The 23,411-nt window shown below is 52.4% G+C and overlaps 1 protein-coding gene across 1 annotated transcript in view; it reads left to right on the top strand.

Annotated features, from left to right (window-relative positions):
- NBAS (NBAS subunit of NRZ tethering complex) overlaps positions 1-23,411 on the top strand; it is a 271,212-nt gene that overhangs the window by 192,924 nt on the left and 54,877 nt on the right. The window contains exons 43-47 of the mRNA XM_036750476.1: positions 2,824-3,074; positions 4,139-4,473; positions 13,959-14,177; positions 14,591-14,793; positions 19,938-20,027. Coding sequence (XP_036606371.1) covers positions 2,824-3,074; positions 4,139-4,473; positions 13,959-14,177; positions 14,591-14,793; positions 19,938-20,027 — 1,098 coding nt within the window. The remainder of the gene's footprint in view (positions 1-2,823; positions 3,075-4,138; positions 4,474-13,958; positions 14,178-14,590; positions 14,794-19,937; positions 20,028-23,411) is intronic.

Genomic DNA, 23,411 nt, shown 5'->3' on the forward strand with positions numbered 1-23,411 from the left:
AATTTTTTGCGATGATAGTTGTCATCCTCTCCGTAAAGCCTTTCCCAGTTTCCTTAAAACATTCTTTCCTTACACAGACTTTCCCAAAGAATATTGTCTGGGTCTCTTCTACCCCCTAGCACATTCGAACTTAGGTTTTATTTTTGGATGTATCTGTTTTGTCTCTCCTTTCCCCCATGTACTCGCTGTAAGGTCTCTGCAAAGAGGTGTCCTGTCCTGCGTCCCTGTGGTATGCGCCTCTGGCCTGTCCTAGGATCTTCACAGAATAACTTCTTAATCAGTGCTTGCTGAATTTAAATTTTAAAGTGACAGTGATAACAGTAATGTTACCTCATGTTCATAGACGCTTTCAGGCTCATAAAACACTTTCTCCAGAATCACACATGAGGATGTGTCAGCTGCAGCTCTGATGAGCTTGCCATGCCTGCCTTGATCCAGATCCCCCATAAAAAGGCTAAGCGGCATGGCTGTAGCCCAGCACAGATTCCTGGAGCACTCCACTGCAGACCTCCTCTCCGGTGGACACAGACTCTTTATGCCCAGTTATCCGTTTTTACTCTACCCTCACGGTGCTTTGCGTCCCCGCCACATCGACAGACGTGCCTGGCAGTTTGATTGAATCCCCCATCACCAGCCTGTCCTGCTTCTGAGAGGCGGGGAGCTCTCTTCCAGACTTCACCCATTTTCCCTTTAGCCCGAAGTAGTTGACAGCCAGATTCAGTGACCGCATTGTTTCTGCCGCTCTTCACCCCAGCCCCAACCTGCTCTTACCAGATCTGCGTCTTTTGATCAGATCACACTGCTCTGGTCTGAGTAGCCCCCAGCAGGACAGCGATGGACTCTTGGCTGGGAGCCCTCTTGGAACTCGTCGCCTGCACATGGTCCCTTTCCCTGTAGATGTTGGAGAATGAGGGTTGTTGCTTAGGACTTGTCTCCTGGGGATGCCACTGTTCTCTCTTCCTGTGGGGCAGCTGCTCTTACATTGGTATTTGGGTACTTTTGTCTTTTTATCCACCAGGTCAGGCAGGGCCTTGAACATTCCTAAAAGAAGCCTCCTTCTTGTGGCCCCTGAGATGTTCTGCCCGTGTACTGGGGCCTTCCTCGCTTCCTCCTCCTGTCTTATAGCAAGTGCACATTGTGGAGCACATGGGCTTCGCCTGCTGTCCCTCACCCCGTCTTGGCGACTAGCCCCTTCCCCGATGACCCCCAGCTCTCAAAGGTCCTTCCCACGTGAGCCATGTGCTTAGGAGAAGGCCTCTTGGCTCTCCTCTGCCTCCTAGGTGACTGTGCTTTCCAGCTCTTCATAGACACTGGCCCTCTGTGTCTCATGGCCACGTAGCAGCAGGGCAGACTTTGGGTATTACAGATGTGGGCTTTTGTGGGTTGAGGTCATTACAGGAGCTTTGCAGTTTCCTGAGGGCAGGAAGGCCTTTGGGCCACTGTCCCTTCCTGTTCAGCTGCGGGCCAAGTCCTCCCTTTGGATTCTCAGTCTCAGATAGACACAAGCAGTGGCAGGTTCTCAGATTGATGGAATGCCCCCCAGACTCTGGGCCATGCACTTTGTTCATCGCTGCTGGTGGCTGTGGCCTTGAACACAGTAGATTATAGCCCTCTCCTTGTTGCCTCTTCTGTCCCTGTCCCCATTCCCTTCCCTTCAGGAGGCTGGCCTCTACCTCTGCCATCTCCTTGCCTTACTCAGAATGACTTTGTACAGCTCTTCCACTGAACTGTTTGTGTAACTGAACTGTCAGTGGTGGGCGCCATTTTGATTGTACTGGAATTCTCTCTTGTTGGGAGTTTTTCTGGCCTTACACTCGAGTGACCTGGTCAAGAGTCAGAGCTTGCTTGGCCTTGTCCGCTTCCTCCAGGCTGGTTGCAGAGAGGGCCCTAGCAAGAAGGGCCCGGGGAGGTGCGAGGTTATGGGGAAGGGCTGAGGAGGTTGCCGAGCCGAGGCGCTAAGATAGAGCCTCTTGCTTCTGTGCCAGTCATGTTATAAAGTGCGACCGGTGGAAACATGGCCCTTCATTTTGTTTTATGTCGTGGCTGCTGTGGAAAGGCCAAACCTGGCATAAGTGTGTGGGCAAACTTGGCAAACTCGGTTCTTCCAGGAGAGTGATCCCTGGGAGTCCCTGAGTGGTCAGTATGTTCACTTTAGCATAAGAAGCCTCCTTTCTCTCCATCTTGGTAAAGAACCCATGTACTTCCCCAAGGAAGCTGATCAGGAGTTGACCAAGGCCAAGAGAACAGTATGGAAAGCCCTTGGGATGTCATTGGAGCGCCTCCCCTCCCCTGTGTGGGCTGCCACACCCCTCTCCTTGCCCTGCTGCAGTCTGGCAGTCTCCCCTTGCTGGCTCCTGGCTTTGTCCCTATCCCCGTCACTTTGGCCCTTGCCCACCCTAGGAGTCCTGGCCCAGACAGTATCTTCTCCATGGAGCCCTGCCTCGGTCTCCCTGTCTGAAGCTCGGCTCCTTTTCTTAGATCTCGGGTGGCGCGTTATAGACCCTTGTCTCAGACTCTTGTTTTGTTGCCTTGTGTGTGATAGCCATTGGCGTGTCCATCTATTCCTCCCTCTCCCAGATGGCCACCAGAGGTCAGGACCTGGCTGTCCCCAGCCACAGGGCTCTCCATGGCTGTCCTGGGTTATCTGTCCATTAGGGATGCCCTCCACCCTCTGTGTGGCTGGACATCTGCTTGCCCTGCAGCCCCAGTGGCTGGGCTTTCTCTGCCCTTACCTGCTCTGGAAGCCCTGCAGGCGCCATGGGGCAGAGGGGGAGCAGGGGGTGGGCTGGCTGGAATGGTGTCAGCTCTGTCTTTGCATTACAGTTTGTCTAGTGCAGAGGTAGATGGCAGAGTCCAAGCTCTGGGGCTCTTGGAAACCTTGAAGGCCGACCCTGACCTCTTTCACGAGCGCATGGCCAAGTACGTGTACCCTGGGATTGGAGGCACCGACCATGAAAGGCTGCTCTACTTCTTCTCCCTTCTGGCGACCTGCGGCTGCCCGGGATTTGGGAAGCGGGGCATCACAACTGACACGCACGTGCGGCTGCTGAAGAAACTGAAGGTCGTGGCATCGGGTAAGAGAGGAAACCAGCACCCATGAGGTGCCTTTCACACACACGGCTTACTCCCTCTGTCTGGAGGAGGGAGAGTCATTCTGTCAACAGACGCTTCCTTTCTCCTAGAAATTCAAGTCAGTGTTAATCGATAGCTTTTGTTTTTATATCAACCAGATTTCTCCTCCTGGCCTTCCTTTTCCCTCCTCCCAGAAAGCCATCCCTTACAACAAAGAATTTAAAAAAGAAAAAAGAAACAAACAGAACCAATCAATGCACTGACAATAATTGCACATTCTGTGCCATGTTCTATGGGCCCTCATGGAGGGGAAAGGGCCACTCATCCCTGTCCTTGGGCCCTTGCTTGGTCTGCGATCCCGGAACTTCATATCCCTGTGATGCCCCCCAGTGCCACCTGTCCTCTTCCTGACCTTCGTACCCCTTCGATGCCCCCCAATGCCACCCGTCTTCTTCCTGACCTTTGTACCCCTGTGATGCCCCCCAGTGCCACCCGTCCTCTCCCTGACCTTAGTACCCCTGTGATGCCCCCCAGTGCCACTCATCCTCTCTCCCTGACCTTTGTACCCCTGTGATGCCCCCCAATGCCACCCATTCTCTCCCTGACCTTAGTACCCCTGTGATGCCCCCCAGTGCCACTCATCCTCTCTCCCTGACCTTGTACCCCTGTGATGCCCCTCAGTGCCACCCTTCCTCTCTCCCCTGAGATGGCCTCCTCTCTGCTTGCTCTCCAGCTTCTCTCCTCCCTTGCTTTCTCCCTCTCTCCTTCTGGCCCTTCTTCTTCCTTAGGAGTTACCCTCTGCAGCTCAGCCAGCCAGCCACATCTTCTCCCGGGCCCTGCCCCATCAGCCATCTCCCTCCCAGTCTGTGGCCTATGGCCACTCCCTGGGGATGGGGAAGAAGCCAAGGATGCTGCCTGGGGGCTTCTTACCATGCCACTGTCCATGCTGCTTTGGCTGTGGCCAGGTGGATATTTGAGCAGGCTGCACTCTGGCACACAGCGGGCTTTGGGGCATGGTTAGCCACGCAGAGAATGCTCACTGACTATTTCTTCCTCCTGCCAAAAGGTCTGAATTACAAGAAGCTGACCGATGAAAAGGCCAGTCCTCTGGAGGCTTTGGAACCTGTCCTCACCAGTCAGAATATTCTCTCCATTTCCAAGCTGGCTTCCAAAATCCCCGAACCAGACGGGTCCATGCTCTCCCCAAGCTCCCTCTACACTGTCTGGCTGCAGAAACTATTCTGGAGGGGTGACCCTCAGCTCATTAAGAAAGCCCCCGAGTCCATCCCGGAATGGCTCCATGCCTATGACACATGTGCCAAGTACTTTGATCGCCTCCACCCGGGCGACCTCCTCACTGTGTTGGACACAATGACGTTTTCTCCAGAGGCCATGACTAAGGTAATTTTGTACATCCTCGAGAAGCAGAGGGCCCTTTTTTTGATGAAATGTTTGGGCTGTCCCCTGGCTGAGGGGCCTCTGATTGCATTGTTCTGAAATTTGAAGTGTTGCCCAACATGAGTGGTTGTGACCTCTGAGCTTGGTGGGGACAGTCAAGACAAGGCAGGAGCTTGCTGTACTCGTCCAGACTTGGTTGGTTTAGCATTAGACTGAACGAGATTGAGCCCTCTGGGGTCCTCCAGCTTGGCCCAGCCTGGACTCAAGGCCCCTGTGCCTTTCCTTGGAGAACTGTCCCCTCAGAGGACCACAGTCTTCTGACCCCAGGGCCTGGCTGTGTCTTCAGGGGCAGGTGCCCTGCAGGGAGGAAGGGGGTGTCCTGCCGTGAGTGACCAGAGGCTGGTCATTTAATTCTCTGTACCTTGAGTTTCCTCTCTGATGTAGGGCTAATAATTCCTGTGATGACCGACCTTTGAAAGCTGTTTTGAGGAGCAGCTGAGATAATATAAGTAAATTATACAAATGTGATAATATTAATCAGTAACAAATATTTATGCCACATGTGCTGTCCAGCCTCTGGTGTGGTCCTCCTAGCGTGGGCTGCCCAGTCTAACTGGGAGGGGGTGTCCAGTCAGTGAGAGTGTCCCGTGGAGGGCCCTGTTGTTCAGGTACAGGGTGGCCTGGAGGCCGAGCTGTAAGGTGTTGGTCAGTCTGCTTGAAGTCCTGAGAGGGGATGGAGGAGCCTCACCCCGAATGGAAGCCGCCAGTGTGGGGCCAGAGTTGTCCCCCTCCCCACCTCCTTCCTCTCTCCCTGTCTCCCAAGGAGCTCTTTGTGTGCCCCTTGTGAGACTGGGAGCCCCCTGAGAGCAGCATTTCTTTTTTTTCTTTCTTTTTAAAAAAATGTATTTGTTTTTAGTTTACAACATTCAGTTCCACAAGCTTTTGAATTCCAAATTTGCTCTCCCTCCCTCCTCTCCCCAGGACTACATGAGATCTGATACAGGTCCCCAGTCTAGTAATAACATTGCTCATAGACTGTTGTGGTTAAGTCATTTCATTCATGCATGTCTAATTCTTTGTGACCCCATTTGGGGTTTTCTTGGTGAAGATATTGGAGTGGTTTACCATTTTCTTATTTTCCAGATAAGGAAACAAACAGGGTTAAGTGACTTGCCTAGGGTCACAAAGCTATTAAGTATCTGAGGCCAGATTTGAGCTCTAGGTCCAGCACTCTATTCCCTGGAGAGCAGCTTTTCTGTCTTTGGCTCCAAGGCTCCAGCACAAGCTGAGAGGAACATTGGGTGTTCTGTGGTCCTCTGACACACAGATTTTCACCTGGGAGCTTTTCCATTTCCCTTTGCTTCATTTTAAAGTCTGCATTTAATTCCTTGATTTAAAAAGACAAAGGAAAAAAATGGAGACTAGCTGTCCCCCCCTTGGATTGGGAGCACTCCCCATCCGAAGGAGATGGCACCCACCTGTCAGAAGCACATTCTGAAGGAAATGCAGCTGGATTTTCCCAGATTTGCAAAACACCAGATGTTCACCCAGCTTGTGTTTGGTGGTAAAAAAAAATATGGAAAATATAAGTGTTCATACACAGTTTGCAGCTTTTTGATGTAGCGGCATTCCTTTCAGAACCAAACTTTGGGAGCCACATTGTTGATTAATGGGGTGGGTGGGGGTGGGCAAATACTAATTAACATGGAATGGCAGTTCCAGGACAGGGAAGCAAGCCTTCCTTCCCTTCAGGCATTGGTGAAGAATAACCCAGACAACCTGCCTATGTCCTTCCAGCCCAGAGGTAAGGTGGTGTTCATGCATGGGCCTGATGGACTTGAATTATTGGTGCCACAGTTTGAAATGAGATCTTGTGCCATTCAAACACATCAGATCTTAAGAGGACCATGACCTCTGAAGGCCATGCTGGGAAGGGGCATGGTGGTGAATTTGGCCACCATGTTTGATTCCCTCTTTTACTCTTGTTCCCATGTTCTAGAAAAGACCTCTTGCCCTTCAAGTCCAGAAGACTTTAACCAACATGTTGGTAAAATTCTTATCCATTTTTTTAATCAAATGTCTTTAAATCTTTCTTTTGGAGCTAATGGGACTCCCTCATACCTCTATTTACCTTTCTTCATATTTTGGGGGAATTGAGTAATGGCTTCCTTTTACATCTATGCTTATAAGTGGACATTAACGTAGGAGAAATACTTTCATTTTTTGTCAGTCAATATGCATTTATTAACCACTTACCATGTACCAGGCACTGACTTATCATCATTCAATTCAGTGATCATATATTGAATGCCTCTTATGTATTAGGCCCTGGTAGGTGTTTGGGGTGTAAAAGCAAAAATAAAATAACCCCTACTCTCCAAGCACTCAGACTTGGTCAGTGCATGTGTGTATGTATAATCTACACACAGATGTATGATATGATATATGTAATTATACATGATCTACAAACATGTATCCATATAATTATACACAGATAAATAAATACAAAAACAAATTAAAAATAATTACAAAGTAATTTCAAATGGGGCTGAGTAATGAGGGTGCTCAGAAAAGACCTCTCGTAAGAGGAGATGGTACTTGGAATGAATTTTTTTTCCCCTTTTCCAACGTTTTTATTTACATTTTAACCACAAGTGGCCTTTCTTTGTCCCTAACCTAATTGTTTTTTCTTCTTTTTAAATAGTATTTCCACCCCACCCCAAATGAGTTCCTAATTTTCTCCCTTCTTCCCTTCCCTCCTCTGTCCCTGAAATAGTAAGCAGTCTAATGTAGGCGATAACATGTGCAGTCATGTAAAATATATTTCTGCATTAGTTACTTTGTGGAAGAAAAGTCCAAAGAAAGAAAGAGAAAGTGAAGAAGAGTATGCTTCGGTCGGCATTCAGACTCCGTCAGTTCTTTCTGGAGGCATTTTCCATCATGAGTCTCTTGGAATCGTCTTAGATCGTTGCGCAGCGTTGCTGTTACTGGGCACAGTGTTCTCCTGCTTCTGCTCACTTCCCTTACATCAGTTCATAGAAGTCTTTCCGGGTTTTTCTGAAATCCGCCCGCTCATCATTTCTTAGAGCACAAGAATATTCCATTACTTTTATGTACCGCAGCTGGCTCAGCCATTCCCCAGCTGATGAGCATCCTCTCAGTTTCTGATTCTTGGCTATCACAAAAAGAGCTGCTATAAATACCCTTGTACAAATAGGTTCTTCCTCCTCCCCCTGCCTCCCCCCACCCCTTTTAAAAAATCTCTTTGGGATACAGACCTAGCCGTGGTATTGCTGGACAAAAGGGTGCGCGCAGTTTGATAGCCCTTTGGGCGTAGTTTCAAATTGCTCTGCAGAATGTTTGGATCAGCTCACAACTCCACCAACAATGTTTCAGTGTCCCCGCTTTCCCATATCCTCTTACTTAGAATGAGTCTTGAGGGAAACTGGTAGTTCTGATGGCTAGAGATGAGAAGGGAGAGAGAGAGAGAACAGCTGCCTGTGCAGAGATGCGGAGGTGGGAGATGACACGGCATGTGCAGGGAATGACCAGGTGCAGCCGGTTTGGCTAGAGCAGTGAACGCAGGAGGAAGAAGAATCTGTAATCCAGGTCACTGTGGGAGATGAATGGAGAAGGGCTTTACCCGCCAAACAGAGAAGTTTGGATTTTATCCCGAGGGTGATCGGGATCCACCAACATTCTTAATCAGACTGGCATAATCACACTGGTCCTTTGGCTCTGTCATGTGGGCAGCCGTGTGGACAAAGGCTAAGAGCGAGGAGAGGCTGTATGGGGGTGGGGTGGGGACCATGTGCATCACAAAGGTGCCAAGAGGGTGTTAGGGATATGATCTGTCTTCTGCCAGGCCCTGGGTACTGCCAGCCCAGCCCAGGTCAGACCCTCTGGGAACCCCAGGCCACACCTGACTGAGATCTGAGAAGCCCATGCAACTCACTTGTCTTGGTCTCTGTTTCCTCATAGGGAGACATTGAGTCCTAGGGTCCCAAGAGACCCCAGGGGTCTTCCATTCCAAACTGTAAAAAGTCCAAACTCCCAAGTGGCTGACCAGCCCCATCCTATAATTACTAGTAACACCATGATCTTTGTCACCAAAATGTCAGCATCTCCATTTCTCTGTGAAATTTTACTAATTGGGCTCAGCCTGCCAGCCTAGGCCCTCAAGACCTTTCTGCCTTAGTCTTTTTTCTAAGCTATAAAATGTAAATGAATAAATACCTGAGTCTCAGCATGCCACTGTATACAGAGCTTTGTATTCAGAAAGGCCTGCCTTTTGGGCGCACCTCTGCCAGATACCAGCCATGTGCCTGTGGCCAAGTCACCTAGGCTCTCATTGGCCATGGGCAGTTCTTTCGCTGAGAACTACAGAAGGCCTTTCCATGCTGGGAGTACCCCACACCATTGATGATGCAGATCTGGACAGCCTCTCTCCCCATGGTCCTTCTGCTTCCTGGGGGGTCACAGTGTTCATGTGAGGATGAACTGCTGTGTGTGGGAATGGTCATATTCTTCCTCACGGTCTTTCTTCCTCATGGTCTTTCTCTCCCTTTCCCTCTCCCTCTCTCCCTCCCTCCCTGCTTCTCTCCTTCTCTCCCTCCCTTCCTCCCTCTCTCTCTCCCTCCCTTCACCCTCCCTTGCTCCCTCTCTCCCTCCCTTCCTTCCTTCCTTCCTTCCTTCCTTCCTTCCTTCCTTCCTCTCTTTCCTTCCGAATCAGCCCTATTGGGGCAGCTAGGTGGTGCATTGAATAGAGCACCAGCCCTGGAGTCTGGAGGACCTGAGTTCAAATCTGGCCTCAGAAACTTGACACTTACTAGCTGTGTGACCTTGGGCAAGTCACTTAACCCTGATTGCCTCGCCTCCTCCCTCCAAAAAAAAAGTAAGAACAAATCAGCCCCATTGCTTAGCTCGTTCCTTTGCCCTCCCACCTGCAGCATTCAAAAGCCCTAAATATGACTATATCTTCCTGAGAGTGGGGAAAACAAAGCCTTTGGCCCCATCGATGGTGATGCTGAAAACGAGGCCATTTTGCCCTTGGGAGTGCAGGAAGTGCCCACCTTGTGATGGCTGTCGAAAGCCCGGTCCTGTTGTCATCCTCAGGTGTGATGATCCAGACACAAGGACTCAGCCATAGGAGTAGTTGGTCAGGTAATGATCGTTCGGTCCATGCCTGCCATGTTTTTACATCGCTTTACTCCTGTGATCTCGTTTGAGCCACACAGCAACTCTGGGAAGTAGGAGCGCATTGTACCCATTTTTCATTAAAGCCGATGAGACATCGAGGTATGGTCCCCAGACAGTCATGATAAGGGGTGACGCCAGAAATCGGGCTCTGGGACAGAGGACTGCTCTTGGTCCAAGGACCCCTTACTCAGTTGTACACATGCTAGGAGAGAGGGAGGTCTTTTTGGAAAAGCCCTGTGGGCTCCGTGTTGGTGTGGTTCTAGTGACTGTCTCCCACCTCCTGCCTGTGGAAGCAGAATATTCAGAATCAGGAGGTGATTCAGGGCGCTGGCCTTGGGAGTTGGGGGCTCAGTTCTGGGCCTTGGTCATGCTTTGGGAAGGACATTGACAGCCAGGGCACTTGGGCCATCCGAGGTAGAAGGAAGAGAAGGACAAGTCACCTGCCCACAGGGACCTGAAGTGTGTCACAGGAGAGAGTGGCTTCCTTCTCTTTGGTCCCAGAGGGCAGAGCTGGGTGCAGCGGGGAAAGTGGCTGGGAGGAAGATAGAAATCCAGGGATAAGAAAAAGAACCGTGAGCCCAGGACAGCGGCGCAGTGGGCCTCCTTGGGAGGAGGGAAGCTTTCTGTAGTGCAGGTCCACGGAGGTTGTGGCCCCTAGTAGGGGTAGGTGTATATATGACACCTGTCTTGGTGTCATATATAAGACAGGCTGACCCCTAAGGCCAATCACTGCCTCTTCCTCCTTGGGCCTCTGTGACTCAGCTTTCTCCTGGCTTTTCTCCTTCCTTCTGGCTCACCTTTGCTGGGCTGTCATCATCCTGGTCCCACCTCCTGACTGGAAGATCCCCAAGGCATTTGTTCTGGGCCCTCATCTGTGCTCTCCTGGCTTAGTTACCACCTCCACGCCAATGATCCCCAGGTCTGAGAGCCACCTTTGTCTCCTGAGCTCCAGCCTCAGACTGTCAACTGCCTACTAGACATTTCCATCTGCCTCTCTCATTGCTGTCTCAAACTCAACACAATCAAAAGAGAACTCATTTTGTCTTCCTTCCCTCAAAGTGCCTAAGGCAGGAGCCAGGCAGCCCTCCCCTAGGCCCCCCCATTTCCATTAAGGGCACTGCCAGCTTCCCAGTCACTGTCTCCTCGGCACTAGCCTTGTCTTCTCCTCCCGTATGCCCACTGCATGTCTTGCCTGTGGCCCCTTGGCACCTGCAGGCCCTCTGTCACCATCCTAGCTCTGGCCCTTCTCAGCGTGGTGATGCCTGTTGCTGTCTCTGGCTCAGCCAGACCATCCCTGGCTTTGGCGTCTCTGCCCAGGAGGGCAGCTGTGCTGGTGGTGTCTTTCCTGGTTCCCACGGCCTCATGGAACGTCTGGGCTCCTTCAAGGCCCAGCGTGGGCACCAGCCCTCCTCAGGGTCCCTTCTGGACCCCCTTGTCCTCACGCTGTCCTCAGCATCGCAGCATGTCCACAGCAGCATCACGCTCCTTATAGATTGGCGATTTCTTCCCAGCACAACATAAGCTCCTGGAGGACAAGGGCTTTCTGGTCTGTCTGCGTATCTCCCATGCCCAGCCCAGGAAGACTTGGGCTCCAGCCTGGCCTCTGACACAGACCTGCTCTGTGATGCTGGGCCTCACTCTCCTCGTCTGTCGCCTGAGGTTCTGCTCGAGGAAAGGGTGCAGTTGCTCTTTTGGGCAGGGCGGTAGACCTGGAGTTTCACTGAAACAGAACTGGCCCCTGCTGTATTCCGTGGAGTCTCCGAGTGGAGTGACCCTCCAAGGCTGGCCCTCTGTCCTGGACTGTGCTCGCACTCACCCGGCACCTTGTGGGAGTGTTTGGTGGCTTTCTCAATTCTGAGGCTCAGTCCTGCTCACTGTGCATTTATTGATGGTCGCAGCCAGGATGTGTCAGAGACGGGGCTTGGGCTTGTTCCTCAGAGGAGCCATCTTTCTGCTGAGCAGAGTCAGGGTGACCCCAGGAAGAGTACCCGGGTCATTTGAGGAGGGGGAACCTGTTCATGGCTCAGAGTCAGAAGAATGATTTTATAGTCACAGCCTGCTTGTCACTGCATCATGCGCTGCTCATTTCAGTGTGGCCTTTGAGTCCTACTAGGCATTGGAGGGCCGGCCTTTACAGCAGGCCTCTCAGAATAGCCTGGAGCTCTCTCCCAGGGTTCCTGATTTAGAAAGACACGGCACGGATTATCCCAGAACCAGGGATCGTTTGAATTCTGAACGACCCATGGCCCTGTGAGAAGACTCTTCAGGACCAGGCCCCAGCTGCGTGGCCCTGCACAGGTGGGAGCACAGCAGAGAAAGCCTGTTTTCTCTCTGTTAGAATTCTTAACCTCGTTATTTGTTTGTATCACAAGAAAATTAGTTTTTTAAAACTGCTGCATTAAATTCCAGTGTTAAATTTGTGTTCCTGGAAGAGTATCCGAGGGCCTTTGGGTAATGGACATGTTTTTGTAAATTGGAAAAAAGCAGCCACACTGAGTCAAATAAACCCCAGGGCTGGCAGGGAATGTCCCTGAGCCCCTCCATTCTTAATGTGGTTCGGTTTCTGGGAAAATCATGTCATCTCTGAATAGTAAATATGGCCCTGAATTTGTTTACGTGGGATTCTGTTAATAAATGTCTAAATGCATTTCGTTTTTTAAAAAAGTGTTCAGCTAAAGATCATTTGAAGTGAGGAGTCAACAAGTGAACAGATATTTACTAGAGCTTACTTTGGGCCAGGCCCTTGGCTAAGCTCCGGGAAGAACACCTGTCCTCAGGGAGCTTCTGTTCCAGTGGAGGAGGGCCACCCATCAGAAGAGGCTGGACAAAGGGGAGGCAAGGCGGGGTGCAGGGCAGGGTATAGAGCCTGTCTGGAGAAGAGGCCCTGGGCATGTTCCTCATGATGGAGAGCAGCTGAGCCGGACGCAAGACTGAGCTGGGCACAGGGCCAAGGGCGGAGCCAGAAGGGCCTTTCTGTCTCATGGTGGGGTAGAAGCCAAGGGAGCCTTCCTGGGACTCCATTCACTCGTCCACCACAATCTTCTGTATGAGCTTTGTTCAGCGTGCAGTCATATGAAACATTTCCACATTAGTCATGTTGTGAAAGGGGAATCAGAACAAAAGGGAAAAACCACGAAAAAGAAAAGACAAAAGAAAGTGAATCCAGTCGGCTTCGATCTGCATTCAGACGCCATAGTTCTTTCTGTGGATGTGGATGGATCTGGAGTTGTCTTAGATGCTTGCGTTGCTGAGAAGAGCTAAGTCTGTCAATGCTGGTCATCGCACAGTGTCGCTGTTACTATGCACGGTGTTCTCCTGGGTCTGCTCACTTCCCTCAGCATCCGTTCATGCAAAGAAAGGCCTTGATTTAGAAGTAGGCCAAGGTCACCCACTGCGGCCTGGGTCATCACCTGTGGTCTTGACTTTTGCCTTGCCCCTGGACTTTGATGATCTTGAAAGAGGCAGTGAGGCTGCTTGGCCTCGCTGAAATTCAGTTCATGAGTAAGTCAAGTCATTGCCTTTGTGCTGCTTGGGTCTGAACGAAGGCCAAACAAAAACCACCACCACCTCAGCAGAATTACGGGGATCAGGAGAGGCTTCCTGTAGAAGTCAGGACCCCAGCCAGGAGGTGGAGATGGGGACAGAAGGCATCCCCAGCATGGCACATGGCTAGGAAAATTCCTGGAGATGGGAGATGGAGATTGCGGGGTGAGGAACAGCCAGGAGGTCCATGGGGGCTGGGGGGAGGTAGAATAAGACTGGAGAGGTGGAAAGGAGTCTGATTAGGGAGGGCTTTAAAGGCCAAATGGAGGATTTTCTCTTTGATCCTGAGGGCGATAGGGAGCCATTGGAGTCGACAGGAGTCAACTCCAGTTTTGGGAACATCACTTTGATGGTTGAGGGCAAGGTGGGCTGGGGCAGGGAGAGGCTGGAGGCAGGGAGATTGCCCCGCCCCCCACCCCAGCAGCTACTGCAGTAGTCCAGGGGTGAAGGATGAAGCATGGTGATAAGGGGGAGGGGGTCATGATACAAAAGTGGAGACGTTTTCTGGCCTCAAGGCCTTAATGAACAAAGGACAGTGGCATTGGGGGTTGGGGGTGGGGTGGGCTGTGATCCTGATGTTAAGAGGGCACAAATGCTTTCCCCCACCCAGGGCAAGAATAGTAAGGTCTTGTTTGCCCAAAGTTCCTCCAGTGGAGGGCACTGCAGGGAGGTGCCCAGGAGCCCATGATGAGACTGGAGGAAGGGCCTGAGCAAAGCCCAAAGACTTGCTTTCCTTCCCCCCTAAGCTGACCGTGGATGCCCGTACAGAGATGACGAGGAAGGCTGTCACCACCGTCAAACATTTTATTGAGAAGCGGAGGAAGAGAAATCCAGACCAGGATTCGGAGGAGCCAGCCACTTCCTCCATCACCTACGAGGATGCCCTGAGACACCTGGAGCAGTCGCTTGCTCACCTGGAGACGCTCCAGCACAGCTTCATCGCTTCCCTGAAGAACAGTGAGCAGGTGAGTCCCCTCACAAGCCCCCTGCCAAAGTCTGTGTGTATGTGAGTGAATGAGTAAACAGACATAGACAGATGGAGGGAGGGGCAGACCGTGCAGTGTTGTGGGGAGCTGATGCCTTCTGGCCTTGACCTGGGGCAGGTGCCTTCATTGGCCAGGCTCTTGGCCAGGAGAGGTGCCAGCTGGCCTTGGCTGGAGGTCTCTTCCACACTGGAAGCTCCCTGTGCTGACTAGCTCCGGGCAGCTGAGTGCCCACTTTGCAAGCTCTTGGGGTGCACAGGACGCCCTCTGCCCTATGCACCTCACCGGGATGCTGAGTGGTCTCTTCATGAGGGCTGGCCGTAGCCCCCAGGGAACCTCTGGGTCTGCCCCCTGGATGGTGCCCACTTACGCCCTCTCTGTCCATCTTTCCCTAGGACAAGGTCCGGCGCTACGCTGACCTCTATGACCTCTCACGGTCCGAGAAGGCCAAGATCCAGGAGCAGGCCATCACCATGTGTCTGGATGGGCAGCCACTGGCCATGGTGCAGCAGCTGTTGGAGGTGGCCGTTGGCCCCCTGGACCTTTCCACCAAGACGATCGTCCATGATGCGGTCATGCACGTGCTGTCCTTGTTGAGGTGAGCAAGGGGGTGAGTGCCAACAGCATGAAAGGAGGCATCTTTCCATAGCCGTCTCTGTGAGGAGTGGTGAGCTGGGGTGTCGTCTGATGGGCATCCAGGTAGGCTACTGCCTCATGGTTCTTGTCTGACAGGAGTCCAGGTGGGCCACCACCTCCGCTTCTTGTCTGACAGGAGTCTAGATGGGCCACTGCCTCGTGGTTCTCATCTGATGGGAGTCCAGGCGGGCCACCACCTTGCAGTTCTTGTCTGGCGGGCTTCCAGGCAGGCCACTGCCTCATGATTCTTGTCTGGCGGGCTCCCAGGTGGGCCACTGCCTCACAGTTCTCATCTGGTGGGTTCCCAGGCAGGCCACTGCCTTGTGGTTCTCTTCTGATGGCAGTCCAGGTAGGCCACTGCCTCATGGTTCTCTTTTTTCCAGCATCCTGACAAGACTGGTGATTTTGGGGGTTTCTCTGGCTTCCCTCGTAGCTCACTAGGTTGGGAGTTTGCTGCAGACACACCCTATTTGCCTGCGCAGATGGCCCCTGCGCTGCATCTTCTAGTGTTAGGGCTGAGACACTGGATGGTCAGTGCTCTCTGCTGCCCCACACTGCCTCTCACCCTCCTTGTTCACAAAGTATGAGCTGGAGCCTCTGGGAGTGGAGTCCCTTAGCTGTGGTCCCAGACTCATCTATGGTGGCTGATACGGCCATCCATGTGACTCAGCAGGGAGTCCTTTTCAGCCTTCGTGAATGTCCAGTGGTATGTAGAGACAGACCTCATTGGTTGGGGAAGGCCAGGCCTCTAGCAGCTGCCTGGCCCTGCAGAACGGGGACTCCATGAAGTTCTTGACCGCAAGGACCACATCCAGCCTGTGGCTTACCACTAATTCTGGGTCAGCACGATCCCACCGCAGGCCCCTTGTGTCCTGTGAGTCCTGAGGGGAGAGGTCAGTAAGAGCTGGGAAAAGCAATGCCCTGGCTCCAGGAGATCTGGGATCACACCCCATTTCCATGAGGTCAGTGACCACGGACAGCTCAGTTTCCCCGTCCATAAAATGGGAACAGTCACACCTGTACTACCTGCCCAATGGGTCTAAAGCAGTGTGAGTTGTTACCATGACTAATGATGGAGGAGTCAGCAGAGGCTTCCTGGGGGGTGTAGGGGGAGTTCGATGTGGCTTTTCAGGGGCTAGGCAGGTCAGCAGGAAAAGCTGAGAAGGAGCAGAGCAGGAGCTGTGCTCCAGTGTGGCAGGTGTGGCTGCTGGTGTGGCTGCCAGTGTGGCTGGCTGGGGCTGACTGGAGGACAAGAGTGTGAGGCATGGCCCTAAGAACTTCGTGGATGGCTTTGAGAGCCTTCCTGAGTGCTTGGGACAGACGTCTAGGAGCCTTGAAGGGTTTTCAGAAAACCAGAGACACGGGCAGACCTAGACCCAAGGATGAAGAGGAGGGCCATCATCAGAGGGCACACAGAGGCAGAGACCCTGTGACCCAGGCTGGGCTGGCGGGGAGTTGACCAGAACAAAGGGGAGGGGTCAGGCCTGGAGGTGCCATGGAACCGGCGGGATGGGTAAAGGAGAAGCTGCGTTATCAGACTGATGGGAGGAGGGGCCAGACCTGGGGGTACTGAGGGGCTGGAGCTGGAGCTGGCGAGAAGGGAGAAGGCCAAGCTGTGTTGTTGGGCTGAGGAGGGAAGAAGAGAACCAAGGTTTGAGGCTTGTGGCCTCTTGAGGTGCCAGCGGGCAGCAGATCACCTCCAAGCACTTATTGAGTGCCTGCTGAGTGCCAGGCTTTGAGGTAGAGATAGCATGGGCCTGTGCAGCTGTACACCAACCACGAAAAGCCCAAGGCCTGTTACCTCCTGGAAGTTCTGGGGCGGAGGTTGGAGGTTTAGGAGGGAGCAGTGGGGAGCACACCGGGCATGGAGTCAGGAGGGCTTGAGTTCAAATCCAGACTCCAGCACTCCCTAGCTGGGTGATCCTGGGCACATTCCTGAACCCTCCATCTGCCTCAGGTTCCTCTCCTAGGGAGACAGCAACAGCACTGACCCACCAGGGTTGTTGTGAATGTCAAGTGACGTGATATTTGTAAAGCCCTTTAGAAGTCTTGAAGCACTAGGTAGAGGCTAGTCATTATCAGTGTTATTGCGGTAGACTGGGCAGTTGTCAGCACAGAGGAGATAGTTGGGGCTGTGATGTGAATGAAGGAGCCAAGGGAAAACACGGGCCAGAGAAGAAGGTCCAGGACAGACCCTGGGCTTGGGATTTCTTCAGCATTGCCCTGAAGTGGGTGCAAGGAGATGAAGGCCAGGCCGTTGGGAGTGGGCACAGTATCAGGGAAATGATCTTCTGTGACCGAGAAGAGGAAGGAGGTGGAGAACGATGCTGGGCCTCCCAAGCCCTTGTGCCTGCAGGCAGAGTGACCTTCTGTCCAGTGGTCTTGGTGGGAGAGGAGGCTGAACCATTGGCCCTGTGGGTCCTAGCTGGGAGATAAGGCTGGTCACGGAGCTGGTGGATCCTGGGTGGAAGAGGAGGCTGGTCATGGGGCTAGTGGATCCTGAGTGGGAGAAGAGGCTGGTTGTGGACAGAGGAGGCTGGTCATGGGGCTAGTGGATCCTGAGTGGGAGAAGAGGCTGGTTGTGGGCCACGTGGGTCCTAGCTGGGAGATAAGGCTGGTCACGGAGCCGGTGGATCCTGGGTGGAAGAGGAGGCTGGTCATGGGGCTAGTGGATCCTGAGTGGGAGAAGAGGCTGGTCGTGGGCCACGTGGGTCCTGGCTGAGAGAAAAGGCTGGTTATGGAGCAAGTGGATCGTGGGTGGGAGAGGAGGCTGGTCACGGGCCAGTTGGGTCCTGGCTGGGAGAGGAAGCTGGTCATGGGTTAGGTGGGGAGGAGGGAAGGGAGACTCTGAGTGGCTGGTGAGTTGGATCTGGTGCCTTCCCCAGAGGGGCTCAGCATCGCCGAGGCATGGGGAGGCCAGGGAAACCAGAGCAGGTTGAACCCGAGGGGCTCTTCCCCTTCGTATTTATGTACCAAAGCCATGGGGGCTGTGGCAGTGCTTGGCATTTAGGTAAATGTCAGGCATTTTCTGGTGCTGGGCGGAGGCCTCTGGTGTCTTGGATGGGTCCTGGGTGGGCCAGCCTTGGCCAGGATCAGAGGAGACCTCCTATGTGATTAGAGTCAGGGGAGTGGCCCCCGCCCCATGAGATCCTGGTTTCTTGAGATTGCTGTTTGAAAGGAAGCTCCACATTCTAGTCCAAAGTGAGGATGCTCTTTGGGGTCTTGGTGTGCGACCATCTGAGGAGATGAGAAGCGGGGAGCAAGCCCAGAAAGGGAGCTTAGAGAATAATAAGGCATCGAGTACTTTCCTTCAGATCACGTAATGAGGCCAGAAGATTTAGCAGCGTTTAATTTATTCTCCTCTGAAGCATCCTTTGTAATTCTTCGCCGCTCTTGACGAACTCTTTGATTAAATGCAGTTGGTTTTCGGCAGCTGAGCTGCAATCCAATGAGTCTTTATCACTTTAATTACACCCGCCTCACGCCAGGTTCACCTTAATGCTTGGGGGGCTCTGGTGGCTGCTCGGCTTTTTCCTGCAGACATAAAACACCATATGATTTTTGGACATAACTCATTCTGAAGCGATTCAGCTCCGTTCCCTTGTCGGCTCGCAGAGGTTTGGAGTTGTTGGTCGTCAGAATCAAAACAATGAGGGACGTGTCCCTCTCCAGCCATGACGGCTCCTTTGTATCTCCCATCCAAGCCCTGGGATTTGTAATTGTCTTTCCCTTTTGTTATTATTTTTGCTTCTCCAGCCAAGCTTTAAGCTGTGCACACGGGCAGAGCAGCCCTAGGGCCTAATGTGTTTTTGATGATTTAATTTTCCCGATCGGACGTGCCTGTTTTCAGGCTATGGTTTGTGGTCGTAGCCTTCCACTTAGCTGCTCTCCCCGCTTGGAACGCTCTGACTTAGCCGCTTTTCGGAGACTCCATCCCCGTGTGCTTTGTGGGGGGCAGCAACCTTAGGCCCAGAGTCCAGCCTGGCCCAGGGAGCGAGCCGGCTGGACCGGGGCCCCTTTGCTTCTTGTCACCAGACCAGACCAGTGATGAAGAAAATACCAGACACCTCCCAGAAAGCCCCTCCGGGTAAATCCTGAGACCTGGGAGCCTAGGCTCTCAGAGGGGTGTCCAGCTGCTCATCTCACCCCTCCCTCTGTGGGTCCATCTGCTGTTAGACCTTCCAGATATGCCCGGGAGGGTAGCATGTGCTAACATTGGGCATATATGTGATTAGCTGTTAGCACGTGCATGTTCTTCCTGAGTCTGTTTGACAGTATTTTGATGAGGAAACTCCAGGAATATGCAGAGACAGTAGAGTACTCGTCATGGCCACCTGCTCCTGACGCTGCAGGATGGACGTGTGCATCTTGCTAGAGCCTCCTAAATGCCACGTTTCTGTTTGTGAAGGAGCCTGATGACCCAGGCTGCCACCATGGGTGCCCTGAGCTCCTGCTTCTGAGACAATGGAGTTCTGTGCTTCTGAAGGCTTGCTGCTTTGGGAGGGTCTAGATGGACTCTTAGCCAGCCTGTCAGTAAATAAGCATTTATTGAGCACCTGCTGTGTGCCAGACATGGTGCTCTAGGTTGTCAATACAAGTTAGATTGTGAGCTCCATGAGGCCAGAGGCTTTTTTGTGTTTGTGTCTCCAGATTATAGCACAGGGCCTGGCCCTTAATATGCACGTAGCAAAGTTTGCTGACTGACCTGGTCTGCCTGCCAATCAGCTGGGGAGACAGCCTGGGGACATGCCCCCAAGTACACTCTGCTCCCCCAAAAAGGCCACCGAGGAAGGGCCGTGCTTGGAGCTGGCGTTGGCTGCTCTGTGAACAGCCTCTGGGACTGGACGGTGACTTCAGAAGTCAGAGGCTCAGCTCTGCTTCAGACGGGTGCCCACAGATAGGTGCCCCCGCCTTGCTGCTCCCAGGGATGGGATAGAGGGGGTTGGGGACATGAGGTACTCTGTCTGTTTGGGCCCCTTGTGTGATGTGAAATCCGGAGGCCAGCGCAGGCTCCTGCTCTGCCTCAGTGGCTAAGGACCGGCCCTCCCTGCTTGCGTGATGGCCGTTTCAATAAGGTTCTCTTCTCTTTTTCTTTTCCTCGGACAGTGGGGGTAGCACTGACCTGCCTGTCCCCGGCGACCCGCTCCAGGTCCTGGAAAGCATCATTTCATCGGTGCATACAAGCGTGGAAAAGGGGTAAGTATGAAGCCAACCCCCACTGGGGCCTGTACCTGAAGGCTCACAATTGGACAGCTAGGAGAGTGCCCAGTTCTCCCTCCAGGTTTGAAGTCTGGGGCTGGGCAGATACCTGAGGGTTCCCAAGGAGTGCTAGATGGAGAGCTGGAAGGGACGATCAAGGTCATTTCAGCTCACACTGCGCTCAGTGCCGGGGATACAAAGAATAGACAGGCCCTGCCTTCAAGGAGCTTACAGTCTGAGGGGGGAGACAACAAGCCAGCACTTAGATGAAGCGAGCCCTGGGCAGGATAGAGAGGAGATCAGTAAAGAAGGCAGGGGCTGGCATGGAGGAGGGTTGGAGAGGCTTCGTTTCATTTTAAAGGTGGGGAAACAGGCTGGAGAGATGGAGGGGTTTGCTCAAGATTATGCTAATAATAATAATAAACATGGACAAATGTCGTAATACTGGTGACAACAATCGAGACCAGCAAAGCACCTTACAGTTATGATCCCATGTGATCCTCACACCTCCTGGCAGGGGGCGTTGTTGGGATTTCCACTTTACAGATGAGGACACTGAGGCAGACAGGTGAATGACTTGCCCAGGCTGCACAGCTAAGGTGTGTCTGAGGCAGCATTTGCACTCAGGTCTTCCAGACTTCAGGCCTGGCACTCTGTTTACTTCCCCTGGGTTTAGTCGAGCCGAATGTGTGCTGGACAAATGTTTTGTCTTGGGCTTCTCTGCCTGATCTCATGGCCAGCCTCTAAAGCCTCTCTTTCTGGAAATCTGTTTGTCTCTGTGTTTATGTCTCTTCCCTGTTCTTCAGGGAAATTGTGTTTTCCTTTCTTTTTCACACCTCACCCAGTAACTGCCCCAAACAGCATGAGCTGCTTACCCTGTAATTACCATCCCGTCTGTGAGCACGTTGAGCAGGCAGAGAACCAGGCTCATTGCCTCTGAGGACTGAACCATGAGTCATTAGTAACTGTGAAGCGAGCACAGCGTTTGGGGCTGGGGACGCAAGAACAAAGCACGCAACAGTTCCTCCCTCTGAGGAGTGTCCGGTCTAATGGGGAAGACAATCTGGACAAAGCAGGCAAATACAGATCCCAAGAGGCTTCCCCTCGAAGGTAGTGCCAGAGAAGCCTCTTAGAGGTGAGGAAGGAAGACCTTCCAGGTATCGGGGCCTCGAGATGGAGGAGGAGTGTCACGAGGGAGAACCGGCGAGAAGCCTGCTTTAGCTTGGTCATTGGATTGGGGCAGGGGCTGCAAAGCTGGAGCTCCTTGAAGAAATGGGGAGCCCTTGCAGGTGGGTGAGGGGAAGAGTGCCGGAGTTGGCAGCAGTGCCTGGGAAGAGAGAGTGGGCGGCTCTGGAGGAAGGGAGACTCGTGATGACAGAGTGAGCAGCGATGCTGGCATTGTGAGAGCGCAGATGGGGCAGATTCCAAAGATGCCATGAAGGGAAATACGTCAAGATTTGGAGGCTGGCTGGATGTGCGGGGTGGGGGACACCAAGGAGAGGAGGCCAATCGGGGTCTGAGCCAGAGGGAGCAGAGGGATGGCTGTACCTTCAGTGGGAGTGACCTAATGACCATGTAATTAAAGCCCTTGGCCAACCTCAGTGTGCTAAGGGACTGTGGCTATTAGGATGATTTTAATATCATCATCGTCATATGGGAGAGCCGATGAGAAAGAGGAGGAATTCAGGGTTCAAGAGCTCTGTGACATCACAGAGAGGGCTTTTTCCACTGTCAGGGTTTGATTATATGATGCTAAAGGGTTGTTCCAAAGCCTCAGCACCAAGAGCTTTCTGTGGGGTTTGCATGGAAATGGACCATCAGTCGGCTGGAGAAAGAACGGCTATTCTGGGTGGCAGAGCAGAGTCAGGATCCAAGATAATCTGGACAGGCTAAAGTGCCAAGCTTAACCAAGCCGCATAGAGTGTCCTGGGTCTGCATATAAACTCTTACTGTCAGCTCCTGTATAAGAGGGGAAGCCTGGCTAGCTAGCAGTTAGTCTGAAAGCAGTCTGAGGGTCCTAGTGGCCTGCTAGTGCAGCATGAGTTACCAGTGTGATAGTGAAATCACCATTGGTCATGCATCTTTGGACTATACCAAGGACAGAGTATCTAGGACAAAGAGGGTGAACATCTTGCTGTTCTCTTCAGTGGCCAAACCACACTCAACAAACTGTGTTATGTTCTGGGTATTGCAGTTTTTAATGAGCTGACTTAATTAGCCAGCTCATCTTTGTAGCTGTCCCTAATCAGGACTGAAGTATGTGCTCCCTAGGCACCTCCCCATCATCTCCATGGTGCCGCCCTCCAGCCTGTTGGCTTTATTCATTTCTCATCAACTCTTTCTTCCTCCATCCACCATGCTGACGGGCTCAGGTGTTTGGTTTCCATTGCAGATCCCTGCCACAGTTTGAGGAGGGAAGGCCAGGCAGCTCTTAGAAGTAGGCTCACCAACAGTCATTTTAAATGGTGGATGATAGGAGGAACAGGAAATGGAAGAACTCTGAACACCGACAAATTGACTCAGCAGCAAAGCGCGAGGAGCCAACGTGCCTCGGATAAACCACCAGCTTGGCGCCTCTGTGGGCTCCATTGTGTGTGAGCACCATCACGATGACTCCAATTGGTCCAAAAATGCTTCTGCTAAGTGTGTGTGGACAGTGCAGTGTGGAGACCCTCCAGAAGACCCTGGGATTCCAGTAACAATGCAGCAGGGTGGAGATAGAGCAGGATAGCCTGCCTCAGGCTCCCCAAGACCTAGGTTCAAGTCTCACCCATCCCATGGGGCATGTCCTCTGAGGTGGTCAGAGGACGATTCCTTACCATGAAATCTGAGGTCCAGTAAGAGAATGGAAGCAGCATTGGTGAGGCTTGACATTTCTCTCAAAGTTTGCAGAGCCTTTCACAGAGACTGACTTCATTCTTATTGGGAGTGCTGGGTGAATAAAAGCCATGCCATCTTAGTGCCATTTCTCTCCCTGATCACTGTCATGGATCTGAGTCAGAATCAGGTTTTAGGAGCCATCTTGTCCATCACCCCCAGGAGCTTTCTGGATGGATGGCTGTCTTGGCCTCTGCTTGACCACCCGATGATGGAGATCTGGCTACTTACTAAGGGAGCACGTGCTGGTTTGTCCAGCTCAAATTGTTAGGAAATCCCTCTTCATGTGGAGCTGAAATGTTGCAGCTCATGACTTCCTTCCACTGTTCCTGGTTCTGACCTCTGTGCCAGCCATCCTAAGTAAATCAAGTCCTTTTTCCATCTGATAGCCCTTGGGGTGACTGTAGACTACAATGGTTTTCTCACTTACACATTTAACATTCCTTGTTCTTTCAGCTGACCCTTGTATAGCCTGACTTTTAATCCCTTCGTAGTCTTGGATAC

Source organism: Trichosurus vulpecula, chromosome 3, assembly GCF_011100635.1.
Source record: "Trichosurus vulpecula isolate mTriVul1 chromosome 3, mTriVul1.pri, whole genome shotgun sequence".
Lineage (NCBI taxonomy): Eukaryota > Metazoa > Chordata > Mammalia > Diprotodontia > Phalangeridae > Trichosurus > Trichosurus vulpecula.